The sequence below is a fragment of the Xiphophorus maculatus genome, chromosome 22 (assembly GCF_002775205.1).
Source record: "Xiphophorus maculatus strain JP 163 A chromosome 22, X_maculatus-5.0-male, whole genome shotgun sequence".
Taxonomy (NCBI): domain Eukaryota; kingdom Metazoa; phylum Chordata; class Actinopteri; order Cyprinodontiformes; family Poeciliidae; genus Xiphophorus; species Xiphophorus maculatus.
In genome coordinates, this window is record NC_036464.1 from 13,963,474 (window position 1) to 13,987,993 (window position 24,520).

Below are 24,520 nucleotides of genomic sequence, written 5' to 3' on the forward strand. Positions count from 1 at the left end.
CACAATTCTTGAGGGGAAAAATATCACAGTTACAGTGATTAGCTGACTGCTCTGTTCTCTTCTTTTGCCCTTTAAAGGGTCTCATACACGATTGTATGCCATTTGAAAGGCATGCAATTAACCTTGCAGTCATCATAAAAGCTGGTACCTAAACCCAACCGAAAATGTGCACAGTTTCATTTATGTAAGAAAATGAGCTAGAACTTGCTAAGCCACGCTGTGTGTCAACCTTTTACCTCCAGGTTTCTTCCCTCCATCCATGATGCCCCGCTCCCTCGGCTTAATCGTCCAGCTCCTTCTGCTGCTGTCCCTTAGCTCCACCGCACACGCTGAACCTCGGAGGACCACGACGTCTCAGCGCAGAACTCCTCGCGCACCGGCCGCCAAGGTGCGTCTCGCCGGCAACTTTGTGCGCGAGTCCAACGAAGGGCGCGTGGAGGTGCTGCACAACAACACCTGGGGCACCATCTGCGATGATGAGGTGGACATTAACCTGGCTAACGTGGTGTGCCGAGAGCTGGGGTTTCGAGGAGCGGTAACGTGGGCCCACAGTGCCAAGTATGGAGAAGGGACAGGTGAGAGCACTTAAAGACAAGTTTCGCATTTCTTTCAAAAGTTACCAGGGCTGACCCAAGGTTGTGCAAGACCCTAAGCAGAATTTGCTGTGGGGCCCCCACTTTCTATTTGCCTTATCAACCACTATAGCGCTGCAATGCTAATGTGAGGTAGTTACATTTTGAAGAGTTTTATGAAAAGAGAAATGGTCAGTCAGAAAGAGCATTAAATTACCTTTTAAATGACATCAAGACAAGTGCATGTTTAAAAACCAAAAAATTGTGACATCATCATAAAGTTTTCATAATCTCTTTATCATAATGCCTGTAAATGTTTTCTGATTAGTTGGTTTTATTCTTGATCATAGATTTGAATAAATACTGATCACTTAATTGAAGTTATGAAGATTCTAAATATCTTACAGTAGAAAATTGTACAGTTTTTGAATAGTTAACCACTTCTGATCATTTTTTTAAAGCTTTAATTAGAAAAAAAAGTTAAATAAAAATATTGAATGACTTAGCAGTGGGTTATTGATTAAAATGATTGAAAAGTGCAGTGTGCAACTCCTTTTAATACTTTCATTATAGACCACAGTTTTTGCTTTGGATGGAAATACAAAAATATACCCATTATCAGATCAGTCAAATATAACTTTATTGAACCCAGTGCTTGACAAGATGTTGCTCACAACAAATAACTAATTAGAAAAATAATTTAAATTTGAGTGTGTTTACTTTATGTAATGAACAAGGATAAGAGATGATTTTGGAGGGGATGAAACAACCAGTTGCACAATTGCAAATCCAATAATTGGTACTTACTGATATATCTACTGATACTGTTTTGCTAGGAATTTAAGTCAAAATTCCTAACAAACTCTTAATCACCAATTTCTATGCAACAAAGGCTTCCCTCAAAGTTTTTAATTGATGTCCATAATTTTGATGTCTAAATCTGTAGTGCATGTATTTGAAATAGTTTGACTGTGAGTAAATGAAGAGGTAACAGAGACATTGTAGATGATTTTTTTTTTCTTAACAGAATTCTATTTCAAATACAGTGTTTGTTTTACATTGGAAATATCTACTTGAGGATATTTGGAATTAAACAATTGACACACAAGACTGGGAAAGTTGACACAATTTGTTTCTAGGAAGAGTGGCATATGCACCTACCTGCATGATGTTCACTGAGATATCTGAAGTGCAGACAGAAAGAATGGGATTCTGGAAAGCTGTATTGTTTATTTTCACTAGGAAGAACAGATTTTTTTTATACATATATCTGCTTTGACGATCCTGCCTGCAATGTGATAAAATAACATGCCACAATTATATTAACTCCAAAAGCACAAATGCTTTTTCCTGTAGGTGATAGCGAACAGTGGCGGAAGTCCTCATTGGACCAGTTTAATCAGACTTTTAAAATAACTAAATAACTAACTTTGTGAAGCAACTAACAAAGAAAACGTTTGTAGTAATTGAAGTGCAACACTTGCTAGGGTTGACTGACAGACCAGCACATAAAAATCATGGGTAGAAAAAAGTAATTTACTTAAGAAAAATATCTCTATTTGCTTGCCAGTATTTGGCACACTTACTGTGGTTTATAGGCCTTCTTTAGTGGTTCTTTTAAATCCAAATTAAAGAGAATGTTAAGTGGATTCAACGAGCTGAATCTACACCCCCTCTGCTGCCTTGTAAAATACTGTGTATCCTTTACTGAACACACTGCTAAGGTGGAACCCTAAATCAGCCAGCCCATAAACGTCAAGTGTTAGATGTTAAGGAATTGATTTAAGTTGTTGTGTAAGGATGCATTGCAAACCCATGCATGGAGCAATCATTTAAAGTCCTAATGAATTACGTTATGAATTTCTTCTTTCATAAGGTCCTATTTGGATGGATAACGTACGGTGTGACGGCTCAGAGAAGTCCTTGAAGGACTGCAAACACAATGGCTGGGGGGTAAATGACTGCAAGCACTCTGAAGACTTAGGGGTTGTGTGCACCCCTGAGCGTAGACTGGATCAGTCTGCCAGCGGAGGTTACACTACGCCTGTCAGGCCTTCTGGCAACACTGCTTCTCAGTGGGGGGGTATTGTTGCAACACAGAGGCATCCAGGATACGGGTATTATGGAAATGGACATCCATATGAGATCCCAAGGTTCCAAAGGCACCACTATTACCAGGTACAGCCTCTGGTCCATCCATCTTTTATTCTATGAAAAATGTCTGTTTATAGACAGGATATCCCTCTTTTGTCAGGGTCACAGTAGAGTACGAATCGAAGACGTCCGTCTGCGTCCCATACTGTCGGCTACAAAGAAGAAGAACCTTATCTCAGAGGGTGTAGTGGAAGTGAAGCATGCTGGGAGATGGAGGCAAGTCTGTGACTTAGGTTGGAGTCTCAACAGCAGCCGGGTGGTGTGCGGGATGCTTGGCTTTCCAGAGGCAACTCAGCACAATGTCAAAACATACAAGTGAGTATGACGGTCTCTCAGCAGCTGTGTTCGGGAAAACTGTGCTTAGAAGAGCAACCTGCTGTGTAACTTAGTTATTTTTTCATGAATTCAAACCTTACCTGCAGAATAAAAGCATAGCAGCAGCCCCTCATTCAGAGCTGCTTTGAGTAAATGACTCGCTTTAGGCTTATCTTTCTCACCCAGCCTCTTCACCTTCCTTATACAGCCTTAGGATGATGATAAAGGGATCCCCGTCCGATCTCCATTGCCCTTTCTCTGCCCCTCTTTCTTGGCAAATCACCCCTGCACACCTCATTGCCTTTCTCTCACAGCTTTGCCTTCTCTCCTTCTGATCCTATCTTCCTCCTGCAGCTCACAGACAAAAAAAAACAGCACTTTAACTGTTAGATTCCCTTGCTGAGGTGTAATATCAGTGCTGATTGTGGTGTAACTGTGCCATCAATATCATACCAATACCAAGATAACTATTAGAAAGTGAAATAAGTGTTTGCATGTAAAGGACTTGTCTTATTGACAAGGTATTGTCAACAGCACAGCATGTATTTGCTATTACATCTGGCCCCACCATACTTTCAGAGTCAACATTTATTTGCAAAGGTAAATACTTGTGGTGGAAGTACAAATGCTTTCAGTTAGTGCTATTAAAGTGTTGACCTGACCCTGATGACTTTATTAGAATTTTGTATTATTTTTTTTATAAGGAAACTTAATATAAATACTGCAAAAACAAAATCAATATCTTTGTAAATACATCATTTTAGAAACTGAATTTATTGCCTTTATGTATAAAAAAAAAGAATCACAAACACAACACAAAGCCCACCTGTTGTCCAAAATTGTTGTTAGAACAAAACTTTATGAGATGGAAAATAATTGTATTTTCAACTGAGACAATGTGATATACTGTCATATTCAGTAATTTAGAACACTTTTGAGTTATTTCATCAAATTTCAGTAACCATTTTCATAGAGAAGCATTATATGTATCACTTATCCACAGACCAATGCATCCAAGCCTTTATTTCTGTTGATTAAAAGATTTTCTGGTTACAGCTATTGAAAACACAATATATAAGATCAGATAAATAAAAATAATTATACAGGAATCTGGGGTTAATGAAAATAATGTCAAGGTTGTCATTTTAAAATGCTACATTTTAAAACAAGACTCATCAAAATGTGTATTCTGATTGATTAAATATTACATTTGTGGCACACAGCCATGTGCTATAGATGATTAGTTAAGCCAGTAACACCTTGTTTTTTTTTATCATTAGCAATAGATTAGAAAGATAAGAAATTAAATTATTAAAAATTGTCTCAAGAAAACATTAACATTATCAGCCAATTCAATACAGCTTTATTTATTCGGCACTTCTGGCACAAGCTGAAACGTTTCACACCACTGTGGGTAATTTAGAGGACAGTAACAAAAATTATTTGTTCAAAAAATCAATTATAAGTACAGGTAGCCTCCTAATCAGGTACTAGATTTGATTTGCCTTAGAGGTCTAACTGGGAGGAGAATGTTATTCATTTTAAACATTTTTAAAGATTTTTGTTTACCTTAGGAACTACTCCAACTGGGGTAAATCCACTCACTGAAGGTAGTTCTGGATTGTGATTATATACAATTGCCCAGTCTAGTATAAATTTACATTGTTAAATTATTGGAAACACCAAGACACTATAACAACCTCCTCATGTTAAAGAAGGAAGTCATGTGACATCAAAGGCTCTCCGAAAAAGGTAGAGTGTACCAGGACAGCCTGACTCTGTTTGCACTCTGAACAGGATCATTTATTATTAGAGTATGCCTGCAATGCAGGTGTGAATCTTACTGTCTGTCTATTCAGTTTCCTCCTGCCTCCTCCAGACTCGACAGCAGAGATACAGAGAGCTGAAGGTGGAACGCAAGTAATATTTAAGAGACGAATTGGATGAATAGATTTGCATCTCTGCAGCATTTAAGCAGACATTTGGTAACTTGCCAAGGGAAGGGAGGTGACAGATAAGAACAGGGTTGCTGTAGCTTGAAGACCATGGAGTTAATTCTACAGAGTCTGCTAGCTGTTTTAAGATATAGTTTTTACATTTTCTAAGGTCAATTAGAGGAGGCTAGATAAAAGCACTTCTTCTTTTATGGGGTCTGGACACAAAAAGAGAGTAATAGTTATTTTATCTAAATATACAGGGAAAGGCTTAGCCAAACGTGTTCCACGGAAGTGTTTTGGGTGTGTAAATTTCGGAGTTCTGGCACGGAAGTGGTCATGACTTGGTACTTCTAGGTCAGCCTGGTCTCAGAATGACATAGTGTTTTGCTGAGATCCAAGGCTCTTAACTGGTCTGAGTCATGATTATGTGTTTGCTTCCAAATCCGTACCTGGTTGCAGTCTCCACAGATGCTTATTTGCTCCCTCTTGATATGTATTTTCAACTTTCAGACTGGTTCTCAGAGTACAAAGGCCCCATGTGTTTCAGCTGTTTGTTGTATACTCAAGCTTATATTCAAAAAAAATCTTTTCTCAACTTTGTTTTTTTCTGTTAACAGCAAGGATGGCTGGAAATGATAAATTCGGATGTAGTGGTTAATCAGAACAAGAAGAATTTGTGTAAAAACTTCTACAGCTTCCAAAAGAGGTTTGGGATTTTATTTAGCCATGACATTCCCTGCTAATTCTCCTCCTAACCCAATCTTTCAGTCCATTCTTAGAAATTCTGGACCCTGCCATGTTTCTCAGCTCTGTGTGTCTTTTGGATGAAACTCTAAAGAGGCTGTAATTGCAAGTTGGTCAGGACCAAAGCTCTTCTGGGTTTTTGCTGAGGGTGAAAAACACCCCCAATTATAGCCGTGTGTGTGAGAGAGTAAAACAGCGCTGGCAACGAAAGTGGAAGCGAGTAACAAGCGCAAGAGGCAGCAGAGAGAAGGAATGAGAGCAAGAGTCTGACATGTGAGCTTTTCGCTTGCTCGTGTGAAATACAGCCAATTACAACTGAGGTCTGCTGCACTCTCCGCTGTGTCAGCGGCTGTCTGTCTTGCTCTGTCCCCATAGTGATTTGGGGACTTAACCAGCATTTGTTTAATTGCCTTTCAGCTTAAATTTTCTTATGATAAGGGTATCATTTTCAGGCTATTTGGTGACATTTTTGTGTCCAAATATGGTTTTCCTGTCTGGTGACTGTGTGATCCACCTCAATGACCTCTCTAATTTACTTTCCCATCTTTTAATTATCGTATGCATGCCAGTGGCTACATTTCTGGCTTGCAGCAGACTGTGCAAGATTGCTTTCCAAGCACAAATGAAGAAGAGAAATCTGAATCATCTCGCTTTGATCAGTTGTTTCAATACTCAGATGAGTTTAAAAATGTTTACTGCTGGAATATTTAATTCATCATCAATTTGCTCTGAGTAAGGGAGATAGATTTCATCTTGCAGATGCTGATTTCCTTTTCCTTTAAAAGGAAATCTATTCACACTAATCTAAACTCTGCTGTGGTGTACTGTCAATGTAGTGAAACTGAATGATGCTATTATAGAAGCCTGAGCTTCCTTACCACATCAGACCATATGATGGTCTCCATGCTATGTTGCACTGATGCAGGAATACATTCACAAAAAGCCCCCAAAATGTATTGGTTAAATATACTGTAGCCTATAGTGCATTGAAATATTTTTTCTAGCAAATGGACATTCTTGTTTTAGAAATAATTTATATTGTATTTATTTCAAAATGCAATATTGAAATTATCTGACAATTTTAGTTTTGAGTTTTCATTAGCTGTAATGTCAAATCATCAAAACAACAGAAATAATGTTTGAAATCTCAAATTTGCTGTGAAGTGAATGTAAGTTTTCAATCTAATTATTGACATAAATCAGCTTTTCTGTGATGTTCAATTCCAGACACACCATTGCTACTTAATTTGATGAGTGATGTATTCCTTAAGACAAAACAAAAGCAAACATTAACAAGAAATGTTGTACGATATAATTAAATTGTAAAGCAGGTGTGAGACTGATGTAACTTGAACTATTGTGAAATGCTTGTCTTTTAGCAAGATTTATCAGCCCCTGTCATTAACTTCAGTTAAATCATTTCACAAGTGCTGAAGAGACAATTTGCCTAAACAAAGCACAGACTGGTATAACTGTCTGTTCGTTCCTTTTGTGTACAACTTCAATGGAAAAGTCCTCTCACAATTCCTACCCCTCGTTACAACTAGATGAACATTTGCATGAAATGAATGAAATTCAACACGTGTAATACAGTCAAATGAAATACCAGAAGGTACCATTTACAGTTTGCTTGGTGAAGAGGAAAATGGTTTGTTGATTTGTCTGTGGTGAGGTCACAAACAAGTCACAGACATGTTTGCCTCTTGAGAAAATGTGTACATGCACACTGCAAGCTTCCTATTAACCACTGCTGCAAAGCCACATGGTAGACACATTTAAAGTATTTTACAAGAGTAATTTAAGATCCTGTAAAGAATAGGTCCAGAGCTCCAAAACAGTTAGCCAGTTACAGTTTTCTTGCAGGTTTATCTGGCATTTTGCTGCCTCCTAAAAGGGATACATGCCTAATATTTCTCAAATTGATTTAAATTAGACTGATTCAGGAGTTTAATTTCACTTGAAAGTTGTCAATCTTTTTTCTGCATTCAGGTCTTTGAAACTGATTTCCTACTTCAAATGAACCAGAAAAAGATGCACCTGCAAATTTATATTTAACATGTACAAAACCCAGATGACGGTGAAATGAAAGTATGCTAAATTTAAAACAATCTCGAAATACTTTTTGATAAGTGATGTTTTTAGGTTAAGAGCAGAATGTTCTCATGTCTTGAGTTAACACTGAAGAGTCAGGAAACAGGTTATATGTTTCTGGAAAGTGTACATTCAGCAATTCAAGACTTCATGCAACTGTCAAACATAACAGTATGTAATGGACAATCAGCCTCTTGATTCCAACATCCTCAGTTTATTTTCCAAGGTTTGTGCTTTGGCTTTTACAGGAGCATGTAGCGTTGCATGTTAGGAATGCAAATATTGACTCACCTTTGCTTTCATTCAGATACACATAGATGTGTTTGTTTCTAAAAAAAAAAAAAAAGGGAGAGTAACTGAAAACAGCATGCCACGATATGAACGTTTCTTTCAAGAGTTCTTTAATGATTGTCTCAATTCCATGTCGATTAATTTGTTTTCATATATGATGTGTTCCAAAGAAATATAGGTTTCATTATGATCCTGTTGCAGAAAATAAGATCTTTGAACAAATTGAAGTATTGAACTTCCCATATAAAAGTGCTGGCTTGCATGTGCATGCGTGCGTCTGTTTATAGTTTAGCCAATGTTTTTGTTGCAGAACGAATATATGGCCTTTGCAGTGGTCTGTGGATGAACTGGCATGGGGCGAGCGGCATGTACTCTTTGTTGCTTTGCAGGGCTTTTCTCATCACCACACTCTAAAAGTGAGCCAGTTTAGCTAGCCCATAAATCACTGTTTGGTTCCTGCATAGTGCCGCCACTTTTGTTTGTACATTGTGCATGGTTAAAACAGTGCTTTTTCTATAAACATACTGTGTCACTGCAACATTTTTTGGATTGCATGGGGGTTTTGAGGCTTACAGTACAATTCAGAATAATTTTATGTTTTTTTAATTGTTTCTTACTTGCCATGTATGGAATTTTGGCCTCGTGTAAAGTATGAATCAATCTTATGATCTTAAATAGAACGGGTTTTGATTTTTTAACTCTAAATAACTATACCCTTATAGCACAGTCTTGTGCACAACAAATTTTAATTCTACATTGTGGTGCAAAAGCACAGGACTGTGAAATATGTAATATTTGTTTTTGATTTTTTGCAGAAAAATATGGGATACCAAGGTTAAAGATCCATCAACAAGGTAATAGAAGCACAAATACAAAACTGCTTAATCTTAGATACACAAAGTCCAAATGTAGATCTGCTTCAGCAGCTTAGTTCAAATGTACAATATTAATGTAGTTTTTAGTGTTTTTTTAGTTCTCAATTCTAACAAATTCTGTTGATTGTTGCTAAGATTCCATCCATTCAGTTATTTTTAAATCTGGGATCAGGTTGCTCAATTTACTAGTCAATAAGGGAAAGGCCCATTCTTCGTCGGAGGTCATATGCTGTCCCTTCAGAAAGTTCTGGTTCTGCCCCTGGAAAACCTCCACAATGATGTGACCAGCAGGTTTTCTGATCAGACGCTTGAACCACCTCAGCCAAATACTGTCAATACAAAGAAGCAACAGCTCCAATTTGAACTCACTCCAAATCACAGTTTTTCTCAGTATGCCAGGTCAGCCATAATACACTGAAAATGCATTTTATTCAATTGAATCTGGGATTGTTTATTCTGTTATAATCCATATATCAGTCACAGTGCTGTGACTATGAAAATGCCATATTTTGTACTATTTTGGTCACCAGTGGTTTACATCTCAGAATTCTCACACAGATGTGAGTTCTTCCAAATCTCTTGTTGAATCATGAACACTGACCCCAAGCGAGGCACTGTGGTCTGCAGCTCTTTAGATGTTGTACTGGATACTTTTGTGACCTCCTGTAGTACGTTGCCCTCTTCTGGAAAGGTTTACCGCTGTTTCATGCTTTCTCCATTTGCAGAGAATGGCGCTCACTGTGGTTTACCAAAGTCTCAAACCCTTAAGAGATGGCTTGTTAGAAAGTCATTTAAAAATGACTTTTCAAATGTATGTACTTCAGGGACTTTGTTGCTAGTCAGTTCTTGAATTACTTTAGCTTAGGGATAATGTGTTGCTTTTTGAGATGTTGTGATCTACTTCATTCTGACAGTATTGCATCTAGAGCCTGCAGGTCTGGATCACAGTGAGAAGTAATTCATGATTTAACAAGAGAGGCAATTTCTTTTCCACATGGGGCCCTGTTAGTTTGTATAATTTCCTCCTAATAAATTAAATCATCATTTGGAAACTGCTGTTTGCTTTTACTCAGATTATGTTTGTCTAATATTAACATTTGCTTGAAAGTAAAAAAAAAATGGTACAAAAGAAAAAATGTGTAATTTGCCAAATACTTATTTACAACATTGTACAGGAGGGTTGGAAAAATAAATGTATGATACTGGGAATAAGCTGTTGTCATAATTATAATCAAACAAAAATATTGTTGAGAAATCTAAATATTTCAGTGTCGTGTTGTGCAGAACTTTAAAAGATATATCACCAATGTCTTTTTTGTGTCTTTCCAGAGTAAGCCTGATGGCAAAAAAGAAGGGGTTCTGGGTAGAGAAGGTGCACTGTCTGGGCACGGAGAACACCCTGTCGGAGTGCCACTCTCAGCTGTCGATTCCTCGAAGTCCTACCCCTTGTAAGAACGGGCAATTTGCAGTGGCAAAATGTGTGCCAGGACCTCAATTTGCTCGCATCTCCTCAGGAAGACCCCAGGCTCCTTATCCAGTAGTGGTAAGAATAATAAAATTATTTTCCTATTAACATTATCTTATTGTGTCCATCTGTGGAAGAAAACAAATTCTAAATCATATGCTCTACCCTGTACAGCCTGTGCGTCTCAAGGCAGGTCCCAGGCTTGGTGAAGGCCGTGTGGAGGTTCTCCGAAATGGAAAATGGGGGACGATTGTTGATCACTTGTGGGACAGAACTGCAGCCAGTGTTGTTTGCAGAGAGCTCGGCTTTGGTACTGCCAAGGATGCCTTACATGGAGCCTTTATGGGCCAAGGTACGAGAAAAAATTGTTTAAAACAAAAAAAGTTGGACAATTTTGAAAAATCCACATTTAATTCAATATTAAGTCAGCATTTTGCTTGTTTGAATGTGTTTATTGTGTGTCATGGCATTTCGGAGAAGACAGGGAGACTTTTGCTTATCTTTCGACTTTTGCTTATCAGGGCAGACACCGCACCCGTCTGCCCTGACTGATTAGATAATGTGCAGGCATGTGTGTTTGCATTTTGCCAATGTGTGTTACCTCATGAACTGCAAATGTGTTGATTGCCATATCTCCAACTGTGATTATATGAGTCCTTTGCCAGTGGTTCCAGCTGCCCAAACACCATGCGCACGTGCGCACACACACTCGCCACTCGCAACAAAAAAACCATGGTGGTTTATTTTGGTATTTGGCAACTCAGCTCAGAGACAAAATCTTGCAAGATCCAAGCCTGCTTTTCATTTGAAATGTCCAGCTCCTGTGTCACCCACAGCTACAGTCAGTATCCAGCTGTTCCAGCGGTGTCTCCACCCTTAAGATATGTGAGAGAGAACGGCTTCCCCCTGTCTCAGGCTTCCAGGGTGTAGTCCAAAAACATGCTAAAGGAGATGAAATGTGGGATTGTGTTCCACTGCTTTAGCTATTCAGATGATCAAAGCAAATGTAATTTGCTGCGTTATTTCTGTAGATGTCAGTTATGTTGGCTTTCTTTTTGATGAACCAGCAAAGCTAAAGTCCAAATCACCCAACATTTTTTCTAACTTCATCTTGTCATTTGGCTCAAGTCCTGTCGTTTTATTTGTGGCTGCACGGTGGCGCAATTGCTTGCACTGTCGTCTTGCAGCCAGAAGTTCCTGTTGTCTGAACAGTGAAACTGTTTCTGCAGTTTCACTGTACCGACTTATTTACTCACAAAGTATTAAACCAAGTCTAGCTGCCTTCCTTGATCCAGCTGACTGGCAGTGTGGGGTAAAGCAGTAAGCAGATCAGAGCTGCTGTGCTCCACACAGCTGGAGAAAACTTCAGCCCCTATGTCACCCTTTCTGGCATCTCACTAAATTAATTTTACAGCAATATTTAGCATTAGGAAGAGCATCCTGGCGTAAAGTCTTTCCAGCTTTGAAACTGTAACTTTTCAAACCTTGGTGTAAAAAGTTACAGTTGGTGCTGTTGATGCTTCCCTGACTTGAAGTGTCATAAACTGTATGCTTTAATTTTTCTTTTAAGAAACAATAAATTAAACGAAACCTCACATACACATCAGAAAAATTGCTTTACGTTCTATCAGTCTACAGAGGCTCGTCCAGCAAAGACAATGCCTCACATTTCCATCTGTCAAGATGCCAAAAACAAGATGTGGAATGGTCCTTTACCATGCCATCTTTCAGGAAAAGAAATGATTTGGGGAACATGCTGAATAAAACTGAACTTGGTTAGCATTTTCTACTCAAATATTTGGAGTAGGATATTTGAGTAGACATAGCTGAGTCTCAGGAATCATGGAATTTTAAAATGGAAAATTTGTATCAAAGCTGATTAAATACTTTAATATATGCACCCAGCTGTGTGAATCATGGTGCTCTTGTTATTCCACTGGAGTAGAAAATATCAGCTTTTAACTTATTATTTATAGACTTATGATTTATATATGTGGTTACAGTCCTTGTGTGCTTTACACATGTATGAGTTGAATATAATTATTCAACACATTAAATGGTGCTAATTAGTCAGACCCAGGGTTGATGATTACTGGGGACAGAATATTTAGACAAAAACACCACACCCTTTCAATTTCATAATGGAAACATTTTCTTGTTAACCACCAACCTAAGATGTTTACTTTTCTCATCAAAAACCTGATTGTTGTTAACATTTTCCATCTGCTAACTTAAAATACATAATAATTTCTGTAAATAATGGAGTGAAACCTGTTTTTGGTAAATACTCAATTAAGGATCATCATCATCATCATCCCTGAATTAAATTACAGGGACAAATGTTTTTGTTTGCTTTTTGACCAACAGTTTTATTTTGACTATGTAATTTTGCCATTGAGAAACACAGATATAGGGTCCCATGTATAGAGATGGGACCAAAACACCCTTGGGCCTGTGTGTTTGTTTGCATTTGCAAACCATGTGTGGCTTGTTTCTGGGGATTTATTTTGGGGTAAGGTTTAAACAGACCATGTCACAGTTCATTCTGAGAATCTCTTTCATGAGCTTTTGCCTCGATAAGTTAAACACTGGGAAATTATATCAGGTTTGTGGCAGATAGATGTGGAAGTGGGGAAGATCTGTACTTTTTATACATACGGTGTTAACCAATGCTTGATGACCACTGTGCAAGCCTACAATTTGTTAAAATCAGCACAGGGGCAGATCAACTTAAGCTTCAGTCTAGTCCCAACTATCTTTCTTTGCCACCCATTTTCTTGTAACATTTCTGTTTCCAGTTGTCTGAGTGATTTCAGCTGTTTGCTTCCATGCAAGTTTTGCTGTTTGCACAATTACACAAAATAGTGGAGCCACTGTTCACTCAGTGTTTTCTCATCCTGTAGCTTATTGTACCACTAACATTTTGCTCTTGAAGGACTTTTTTCCTGTCATCTTCTATATTGTTATGAGATTATCTGGCTGTTAACACATACCAGTCAGCTTTTTTTGTTTTGCTGACACACATTTGGCCTTGTTTGCTCACTCAGGGTGGCAGACTACACACAATGTGATTGTTGTTGTTGTGCTCAGAGAAAAAAGAATGGCTGTAATGAGCTGTGACTGATGCCTAAAGTTGATGCTTTTGCTGGCATGTTTGCCTCACAGGACTGTTTTGTTATGCAAGATATAAGCTTTAGCATAGAAAACTATTTGCTTGCATGTGCTTTTATGCTCTTGTGGTACTGTGCTCACATTGGGTGGCACAAAACACAAGAAATACTACCCCTGACTCGTTTGAATGATTTTTCTTCTCAGCACTCTTCAAATTTTCTACATCTCTTTCTATCTCTTTAGGTACGGGACCTATTCATATGAACAATGTGCAGTGTGTGGGGTCAGAACGCTCCATCTTGGACTGCTACTTCCAAGAAGTCCAGCCATGGACATTCAAACACACTCAGGATGCTTCTGTACGCTGTAACGTTCCCAAGACTGGCATGGAGAAAACGGTACAAAAAGTATTTTACTGGAACTCTTTATGGCACTCTATAATTACGGGAGATCGATTCTGAACTTCTAACCTCATGGTTATCCAGGTTCGTCTTGCTGGTGGAAGAGCCTCTTCAGAAGGACGTGTCGAAGTTTTGATGGACTTTGGGGGCCGGAAGCGCTGGGGTTCTGTCTGCAGCGAAAACTGGGGGATAAATGAAGCTATGGTGGTGTGCAGACAGCTCGGTTTGGGTTTTGCTGCAAGTGCTCATCAGGTAACATCCTCAACCAACATCTCATTATAACTTGTATGAAGTCCACAGCTTTTCTCAAAGATTGGAAGGATTCTGTTCTGAAACTTACAAAGCAGTGCTCCCTCTTACAACAGTTAGTTTTACTTTAAATGTGACAATGTAATTTTATTGAAGTTGTCAGAATTGTCGCAACACTGTGAGTTATTGACAAGAGAATGACAGAAATTTTTACAGATAGATGTATGATTGATGTGTCTGTGCTAGATTCCCTAAATAATAAATTGTAGTTCTGCTCCTGTAATTGTTTACCTCCACACTGTCTTCCTTTGGCAGGAGACATGGTACTGGCCTGGTACTGCGAATGCAAGTGAAGTGATTCTTAGTGGTACTCACTGTGTGGGAACAGAGCTCTCTATCCAACAATGTCGTCGCAACAACCACATCCACTGCCCTCGCGGAGGAGGAGCTAAGGCTGCTGGGGTCAGATGCTCAGAGAGTAAGCTGAATCTCTGATTAGAACCTCCAGGTCTTCTCTTCTGATGTAACAACTTGAACATATCTCACATTCCACATCTTTCAGCTGCTCCAGACCTTGTTTTGGATGCCCAGCTGGTTCAGGAAACAACCTACCTGGAAGACCGACCACTTCATTTGCTGACTTGTGCTCATGAAGAGAACTGTCTGTCATCCTCTGCTGCCAGAATGAACTGGCCATATGGCCACAGACGCCTGTTGCGCTTCTCTTCTCGTATTATGAATCTAGGTCGATCCGATTTCAGACCCAAGGCATCAAAAGAAAGCTGGACATGGCACCAGTGTCACAGGTAGGAAGTAAATGGAGGTGATAGATATTTTATTGGTGTGGATTCTTAAAGGTGTAAAATCTGCTGCTGTTGTATTTTTAGGATGCCAAATCATCACCTGATATGCTCTTCTGAAGAGCATATCAGGTGCTGATCATTAGTATTGATCATTACAGCTGATCAGGTGGTATTGATCATTACAGGTAGTAATGATCAATACCACCTGTGGGATTAACTTGTTATGTGGGCTAGTTTAATCAACTATGTCTAAAACACAGCATCTGATTTTAAGAAATATTTACAGATATCCCACAGGACCAATGAATCATATGTAGTTTCCAGTTACAAACAGACTGACAATCAAGAGCTTAAAATTCTACCAGAGTTCATCCTCATCATGTTTGTTGTGTTCCCTACAAGGCTTGTGATGAACTATTAATGGGACTTCTTACAACTTTCACTCAACAACTTCTGGCCTGCTGCATCTTTTCCATTAAGTTTTTACTTCTTCAGAGCATGAATAAAAGTTCTGAAGACAAATGTAAGATTACATTTGTCCCATGCTCTTGCTGTTCAATATATGATGGCAATACCTGTGCTAGATGAAATGTCCAAAGCTAATCTGATTTATAATACTGTGTGAATTCTTAATAAAATAAATCCATTTTTGGTTATGACACACTGCACATTCCCTTTCCCACCCACCAACTCTAGTAGTTCCTACTGTATTGACACTGAAATATTTTACTATGTCTTCCAATCATCAATTTTATGAAAATTCAAATGTTGGAATCCCCATAGTTTTGGTAAAGATTTTATTTGAAGAATGAAACCAACTTTCTCTTATGCAATGACAGCTTCCTTCATGAGGAAAATTTGCTAAAATAGCTACAGGAACCTGAACACATATTGGATTTATTGCCAGTTTGAAAGCTGGAAACAGTGGTGTCACCTCTTCTGGTTTGTTAGTTTGTCTGTGACAGTGATAGATAGAGAAGAAAAGTCCCCCAAAGATGCAAGTCATACAAGGGACAAGTTGCTTTTGGCAAAATCAAGTCTGTGTCAGTTTATTATAGCATAATGTACTTATGCATGCAAGTTTCAAAGCACTCTATTCACTTAGAGTAAATAGCTGGTCCAAGCTGGCCCTAAAACAAGCCTCTGTGAGAGGTGTTCTGGTGACACCCTGCTCATATTCAGGCAGTGAGGTCATAGGGATAGCAGCCATAGAAAGCCAGTGTTTGGTCATGTAAATACACACACTCGGCAGATCCAGACTCTCACCTGGACTTTCCCTTCTGACATCACAGGCACTACCACAGCATCGAGGTGTTCACCCATTACGACCTGCTGACGCTGAACGGCACAAGGATTGCAGAGGGACACAAGGCCAGCTTCTGTCTGGAGGACACATACTGCCCCGATGGTAATGTTCATGAAGTCGTTCTGTTTCCCCATTAATGGCAAGACATTTATTTAAATACTTCAACGATAATAACCTTTTATGTTGTCACAGATAAATTAGTTGGTATTTGTGTGTGCCACAGGAATCCAGAAGAGGTTCTCCTGCTACAACATGGGTGATCAAGGCATTTCTGTGGGCTGCTGGGACACCTATCGCCATGACATTGACTGTCAGTGGGTTGACGTGACAGATGTACGACCAGGGGATTACATTTTCCAGGTTAGACTTTGTTTTAAACTCTCCCATTTTATTTATTTATTTTGGTGTTGGGCAAATATCACAAGTCCAACCACTCATTATTTTGCCAGTTTTACTTCCCTCAAAATAATTAGTGTAGATCAGTGTTTCTCAACCTTTATTGGGCCAGCGCCCCCTATCCTTTCTCCAGGTCCCTCACCGCCCCCCATCAAAAAAGATGTAGGCTATCTGCACCGAGTATTATTTTATGATTAATATTAATATCATTATTGTTGCCGCCTTGATTTTTATTGTTCCTGTATTTATCATCAAAAGTCCTTAAAAGAGAAACACATTACTGAATTATTAGTTTCCAAAGAACAAAAAGGGCATGTGAGTATAAATAATTTTTAAAGGTGTCTAAGAAAAATGCAATAGACATTCAAGTTAAAATCGGTAGGCCTATCGGAGAAATTCTTTCTTTCCACTCCGAATTATTCCAAATTATTTTGGAAATTCTTTCCAAAATAAAATGAGCATTTTATTTTGCTCATGCCAAGTTCAGTAAACAGCCCATGTCTCAATGCATTTTCATTGGAGACCAGAAATATTGTCAAGTGATTGAGTTTTACAGGCCTCTAAAAATTGAATTATGGCCTGTTAGGATGTCTTTTTTTTAGTCTAAAGAAAGCTGCAAACTATCTTCATGGCCATTTATACCCTTTTTTTCCCCTTACGCCTTTGCAACTAGCAGACCTCAAAAGATCAAACACTCTGACCCCCATTATCACCAGTTTACATGTCAGAACCTTGATCCTTCGGTGGGATGTGGTATTCTTCAGATCTTAGCATGCTGCCAATTACCTCCAAGCTGTGTGAGACACATTACAGTGACTTTTACTGTTTGAACTCCCTGTTAATTATTGCTGTCACCAGTCTGTTAGCAGGCTCATTTGCTGATTATTGCTCTTACACACTTCACTGATGCATACCTACTCCATTTTTAGACTGGTTTGTATAATTTGCCCCATGCCAAGGTGTCACACATGTACAGTAAACTCTTGTTCCAACAAGACGTGCCCTAAACATGTTGAGTGGGGTTTAATGATAAAGTTTTGTATCGGCTTGGTGTGTATATGAAAACATAATGACAGAAAAAACAGCGGAGGAAACAATGATGAATTTCACTAAAAACCATTCACACAGAGCCGCTTTTCATTAAAACTGCAACACTTTTGTTGCAATTCAGCCACTAGTTGATACGTCTTCAATTATCGAGATTTTTTTATCAATACAATGTTTGAAACCAGGTCTCCCACAGAGGTGTCAAGTAGTCTGCATTTGTGAAAGTGCATGTGTGCAGAATGCACTGCTGTAGGTTGTATTCTATGCATGAACCTGCAGATAACAACAATAATAATTGTGGACAGCATTATACTTTGCGTGCTCCTTAACCTGTTCAGTTTAACACAACTTCTGTTAAGGAATATATATGTGCGACATAACCACTTGGTTCTTGGAGACATTGTCGGGTTTCTGTTTTTTATAATTTGAGGTTAGTGAGGCGGAAGCTAAAGGTCAAGAATGCTTGCAAGTTCGACGACATGCTATTAGCGCCATATAAATGGCCTGGAACGACAAGTACAGTGGATTCAATGTGTTTTGGCGGTGCCGACTAAACATGGAACTTTACCCAGTCAACAACCAAAAATACTGTCAATTTTCAGGCGGTAATTTTGTGTAAATGAGAACCAAACAATAGAAAACAAAAGAGAACATAAAGTAAGCCTAGTTCTAAGTTCACAAAGCTTTAAACTGAAGGAATAAACACCTTTTAACAGCAGAACTCTTTGTCTTCACTGTGGCATATTTTTATGTGGTAAAGAAAAGGGAATGTTTCATTTTCCTTATTCAAGGCTTCACAACAAAGACCCAGCAGGCCTGTTCTTGAACCTGCCAAACACACCAATTTACCCAAATTAACTATTGGCTTCTTTTAATCAAACAGCTCCTACTTCTCCTTCTCCATTAGCGACGGCTAATTTGTCCCCCAAAATTCCTCCTACTCTATATTTAATTTTATTGCCTCCACTCTAACTTAGATGCCTTCTGCCCTGTATGTTTAGGTCCAATGCTGTAATTTACTCAAAAAAGAAAAAGAACAAACAAAAACTGATGATACTTTGTTTTGGTGCATTCACTGTGTTTTGAAGTTTTCTCCTATTTTGGTGTATATTGGCTTCTTTCTCCAAGAACCTGTTTGTAACCTGTACTTAAAGTGGGTGTAGTAGTTTACACAGCAGCTATTAGAGTAAATGGCTTCACAGTATTATCACTAGGCCAGATTAAGAGAAAGGTTGTATCAGCAGTAACAGAGCTGCTCTGCAAATGACACGCCATTAGTACATGCACGATAGAAAAAGACTGATTTCAGACATATAAACACATGCATTACGTCTCTTTTGCAACAGACTTGCCTTTTAGGCTAAATACATTTTTATTTTTGCAACGTGATGGTGGTATGAGGTGGAGCACACATTCCTCCTGTGTAAGAGCTTAATCCTGCACTATGTTATAATTTCATTTCCATACGACCCCTGTAAACGTTGCAGAATTGGCACATGCTATAAACATTTTTACAATTACTTTTTCTTGAAAGATCAACCAGTGTGTTTCATACTTTCCATGAAACATGCTAAAAGCAAGTGTTTTAATGGTCACACACTCATATATGGAAATCCAAATGAAAATCCTTAAACGCAGCAGGTCCATGTGGAAGTTCAGCACATTGTATTTATCTTTTCAAATTAGAATCCTGTGTGGAAAAGTCATCCAGTCGTCTCTTTATAGCTGAGAAGCAAATTGGCTATAAAAACAATACCAGTGCTCCTTAATAATAGCCCCTCTTACAATTTTACATGCAGCTATTGTTTTCTTACAACGACTTTCCCAGTAACAGGAAAACAAGGAATCAAGTCATGTCTTACAGGTTGAAGTCAATCCTTGGACATGACTAAGTGTAACACATGAAGGTTTTTGGATCTGAGCCGTTCTGTGGTTGCTCTAGAACTTTTGATCAAATGTTTTGAGGCCTTGAATCAGTTTTCTTCTAGAATACATCTGCATTTATCTTAGTAGCAACCTAGTTGAAGTATTACTCTCATATGTACTATCTTCTCTTTTCATAGATTATTGTTTTAACTGGTTTTGAAGACAACATGTAAATCATGAGGCGACAGATCTTTTTCTGTTCCTAAACTCTTTACATGTAAATCAGGCTCCTTCATTTAAATCTTGTTGAAAATAAAACTTTTTATTAATTTTTATTAATTTTATTCCAAGGCATTCAAACCAGTGTAAGATACTCATTGTGCCTGTTTTCCTATTAACTATGTTTTTTTTAACTTGTTTTATCAGAATCAGTTTATTGGCCAATGTTGCTTGCACAAGCACATTAAGTACAAAAATACCACAAACTTTAGGGGAAATAAAAACCAGTTGTGATAGTGCAAATAAGCTTTTTTTGTTTCAGAGTGGCTAATTTGACTAATCTGGTAAAAAGAGGAGGTGTAATATGATAACTCTTCTTCCTGCACTTTTTAGTCTCTAATTGGCTTAACATTTGTTCCTCCAATGTTTTTACTGACCAAAAGAAACATTAAATAATAAATCAAACCAATTAATCATTTGGCATATTGGACAAAAAGTTATCTTCTGATTTCTTCTGACCATGTGACCATGTGTGGAAGTTTCACATGGTCAAACTTCCATGTGAAAGTTTGACACATTGTATTTATCTTTGCAAGCTGGAATGCTCCATGGAAAACTCATCCGGTTTGTCTTTTTATAGTCAAAAAACAGATTGACTATAAAAACAATCCCAGCCATGAGAGGTGTTTATTAACAGCCAATCTTACAATTTTTATGTGCTACTGTTTTCTTGTACCGACTTTCCCATTGAAGGGAGGCCCAACAATGAATCACGTCATTCTTTGCTATTGGAAGTTAACCCCTTATTTGACATAAGTGAGTGCAACACAGGAATGTTTTGATTGTAACCATTCCATTGCAGCTTTCACCGCATATTTAGTACAGTTGTCCTGCCGACGATCATGAAAAAGAGTTCATAATGCTTAACTCTTCTACAACCTGTAAACCTCCAGGATGGCTGCAATGTTCATCTCCGCTTATCTTTCCACAAACTTTGACCATTTTTTCTGTTTTTGTACAACTATAATTTTTTAATGACTTTCTCAATGAGAATGAAGGTAGATCAATCATAAATATTCTTAATCTTTGCAGGTGGAAGTTAACCCCTCTTTGGACATGGCTGAGTCTGACTTTATGAACAACGTCATGAGGTGTCGGTGCAAATATGATGGTCACAGAGCTTACATGTATAGCTGTCACACAGGTAAGAACTGATGACATTTTCTATTCTTAATATTGATCAGATTTCGATTTTTGACAGTTGTGTTGTTTTTCTACAGGTGATGCTTACAGTGCAGAGACTGAAGACCTTTTTGAGCACCAAAGGCAAATAACCAACAATTTTGTGTAGCTCATTCCAATTTAAAGACCTTCCAATGAAGCACAGAGACAATTCAAAGTGGGCTAAGGTCAAAAGACTCCAGGAACACAGGCCCTCCAGTAACATAACGACATGGGCCCTGCTAATGTCCTTGGAGATCTGGGTAAAATATTTAAGAACTCATCATGTGACAGCAGCATTCATTGCAGCATCTTCCATTGACTAAAACATCCATCGACGGCAATAGAGGAACAGGTGTCAGTTTGTTCAAATTGTTTCCGACCTCTACTAAGGAAAAATTAACTTAGATTTAGATTTTAACTCTTCAGGAACTTAGCAAGTTATAGAAATCTTAAATTCAAAACTAACTAGGAATAGGTAAACCGGTATCATTCTCAAACTGGAAGATATGAAAACCTGAGAAAAAGATATGAGATGAGATTTTGTGAATTTTGTCACAAAATGTTGCGTAACAGGTTTATAAGACATTTTTCTAAGTGCCACATATTTAGGCTGTTAGCATTAGCATATAAAATTTCCCATTTAAGTTTATATCTGACTCATTTTGAATTTTGGTGCTTTCTTTTTCTTAACCAGTGATACTGTAATAATTTGTCACATTAACCTCAATGAGTTTCATATGAAAGATTTTGTACAGTATATTTTGGATAATTTTCGTTAATAGACATATTTTATTTTATTAACTTTTTAATTCTAACTAAATAATCTTTGATTTAAAAAAAAAAAAAAATTGTGTTTCACCTTTAGAGTAGATAACAGGAGGTTAGTTTTTTTCATATGAGAAAGCACTTTATTTTTAAAACAAGTATTCAAATTTAGTCCCCATTTTTGATTCGCCCAAAACTTTTAAATGCTTTATTTTTATTTTTTATTATATACTTTCTCATTTTACATCCTGGAAAGTCAAATGGAAGGTTTTCGTTAGTCTTCTTGTTCATTGTGCTACTTACGCTGTATTTTATTACTTTATTTATTGGGATTTACACAGCATGACCAGTATAGATTCTTTGTTATAGCATTTAACCTAACATATCTTCTATTTTTTTTTTCCGACAAACACATCCAGGGTTAAATCTTTTGCAGTAGTTACATTACATTGCAAGGTTTCCATCCTGTAGATAAATGAGTGTAGATTTATTTTATTTTAGTCATTAAAACAATTCTAGCTGTGCCGTTTTCCTCTTCCAGCCTCTCTGAGGGGAGGGAAACTGGTCTGACAAAACCACAGTATCGTGGTAGACAGGCAGGCTGGGTTTTGAGAGCATATAAAAAGCCTTTTAATTACCTCTGTTTGGTTAGACTTAAGGTTACGGTTACGATTGAGGGCTTGAGCATGTGCTTTATAAAGAAACACCATAGAATTGTTACTTGTGCAATCATGAAAAAAGACAAGATTTTGGATTTCCATCTTTGCATAAACTACAATAGAGATACTGATTACCTAAGACATTTAGTGAGGGATAAAGAGAATGAAGGAAAGAACAAGAAAGGGGTGATATTTGGCAAATGAGTTATTTAGATTTATAGTTTTTACTAAAAAAAAACCTGCCTCCTTGTTGGCCGCCTCATGGAGACCACAGGCTGGCATTTTTTGCTCCTCAACAGAAACAACATGTTTAGGAGAAAAATAAACTATTCGTGCTTCAAAGCAGTAAACACTGGCCTTGTTTTAAACTTAAACAGGTCTTCTGAAATGTACTGTAGTCTGTCCTTTTTTTCTGAGTTAGTAGTAGCTCAACAGACATTTAAAAAAACTCCACGGGCTTTTTCCCAGATTTTATTTGTCTGACTTCTTGTCTTAGTGTTTGAACCTATTCATAAAATTCATAAAGTCAGATGTAGACCTAATAAATTTTCTGACAAGATAATTCTTTGTCAATGTAATGTTTTTGTTTTTTTTTAAATATTGTTTCTTGAAACTCCAGAAATGTTGAATTTAATATTTGCTGTTCTTTTGGATTTTGACCTACTACCATTGTCTGTTGTTTGTGTTATTTAAAAGTATGTTATTCTACAGGATGAGTTGGTTCATATTCCTCATTTTACTGTATTACTACCTATGCTCTAAGCATAGCACTGGGATATTGTCTTCTATGGCCAGTTTGCTTATGTCTTTAAAGCTGAGAGTGAAAACCAAAAAAAAGCGCTGAAAGACAGTTATTTTCATAGAAAGCTGTACTCTCAGGGACTTTGACCTCATTTAAATACTTAAAACAATATATTTCATATGATGTGACTCGTTTGAATTTTTTGTTTATTTTATTTTATTTTATTTTTTTTGCTGTGATGACAACAAATAAACCGGAGCGGTTTTGAAATGTTGGTGCTCTTACAAAAACTAATTGGTACCCACATGTTTACTCTGGAGGTAGGAATTTAAAGTATGACAGTGATAAGCTTTGCTACGTTTCTGTCCTGAAGGAAGTTCAGATAACTGTGGATGAGCATTGTCTGAGTCAGAGTCAAATCACAACCCATTCATCCATCATTACTGTGAATCAATAAAACTTCATCTCACATTAAACTGCTTCCTGGCTCGTTCTTGTTAATGCATGCCACAGTACAAGAATTAATCACAAAGTACCCCGGTAAATTGTATGCAGACGTCTAAAATTATTCCCACAACCTGAACTTTTTACATGTTGTCACTCTGCAAACACAGACTCTAATGTAATTTAATAACTTCTTATTTGCAAATAGGTCAGACTCAGGTTGGATGGAGAGTGTTGGTGAACATCCGTTTCAAAGTCTTTTTATAGATTCTCTTGGTTTTTGGTCAACACTTTGACTAGGCCATTTTAACTTCGATATGTTTTTGATTCAAGCCATTACATATAACTCTGTATGTTTAGTGATGTCATACAGGAAGATAAACTTCTGCCCCAGCTCAAGTGTTTTGCAATCTCATGGGTTTTTTTTTCCAAATTGCCCTTTAGTCATCTCCACCCATCTTCCTATCAACTCTGACCAGTTTCCATTTACCTTTTTTTTTCACCATGCTGCTACTACTGCCATGATGCATGTAATAGTATGTTCAGGATAATTGCCAGTGTTATTTTGCCACAACACGCAATATTTTAAGCTCATCTGATTAGACTGTCTTCCTTCACATTTGTTGTGTTTTGAGAATCTCCCAACAAGACGTCTTGTAGCATTCTTTCAACAGTCGCTTTCTTCTTGCTAATATACATGAGAGCCAGATTTGTGGAGAGCACAAGTATCGGTCCTGTTGTCTGCCCAACTGAGCTCCGGCACTCTGCAGCTTCTCCAGAGTCATCATGGGCCTTTTGGGCTCCTTCTTTGAATAACTGTAAGTGTAGGTGGGCAGTCATGTCT

The 24,520-nt window shown here is 37.8% G+C and overlaps 1 protein-coding gene across 1 annotated transcript; it reads left to right on the plus strand.

Moving 5' to 3' along the window:
• On the plus strand, window positions 1-23,708 carry LOC102221563 (lysyl oxidase homolog 4-like). The gene is made up of 15 exons (XM_014469712.2): window positions 1-144; window positions 243-575; window positions 2,449-2,750; window positions 2,827-3,041; window positions 8,920-8,958; window positions 10,309-10,522; window positions 10,619-10,796; window positions 13,799-13,953; window positions 14,041-14,208; window positions 14,521-14,683; window positions 14,768-15,011; window positions 16,301-16,416; window positions 16,538-16,674; window positions 20,935-21,046; window positions 21,123-23,708. Exons 1-15 carry the CDS (start codon window positions 96-98, stop codon window positions 21,191-21,193), a joined length of 2,496 nt encoding a protein of 831 aa, XP_014325198.2. The 5' UTR covers window positions 1-95; the 3' UTR covers window positions 21,194-23,708.
• The last annotated feature ends 812 nt before the right edge of the window (window positions 23,709-24,520 follow it).

Coding starts and splice junctions, on each gene's coding strand:
- LOC102221563 (XM_014469712.2), top strand. CDS start 96: ATGCCATTTGAAAGGCATGCAATTAACCTTGCAGTCATCATAAAAGCT. Junction 145..242: donor TGCAGTCATCATAAAAGCTG/GTACCTAAACCC, acceptor TTTTACCTCCAG/GTTTCTTCCCTCCATCCATG. Junction 16,675..20,934: donor CAGGGGATTACATTTTCCAG/GTTAGACTTTGT, acceptor TAATCTTTGCAG/GTGGAAGTTAACCCCTCTTT.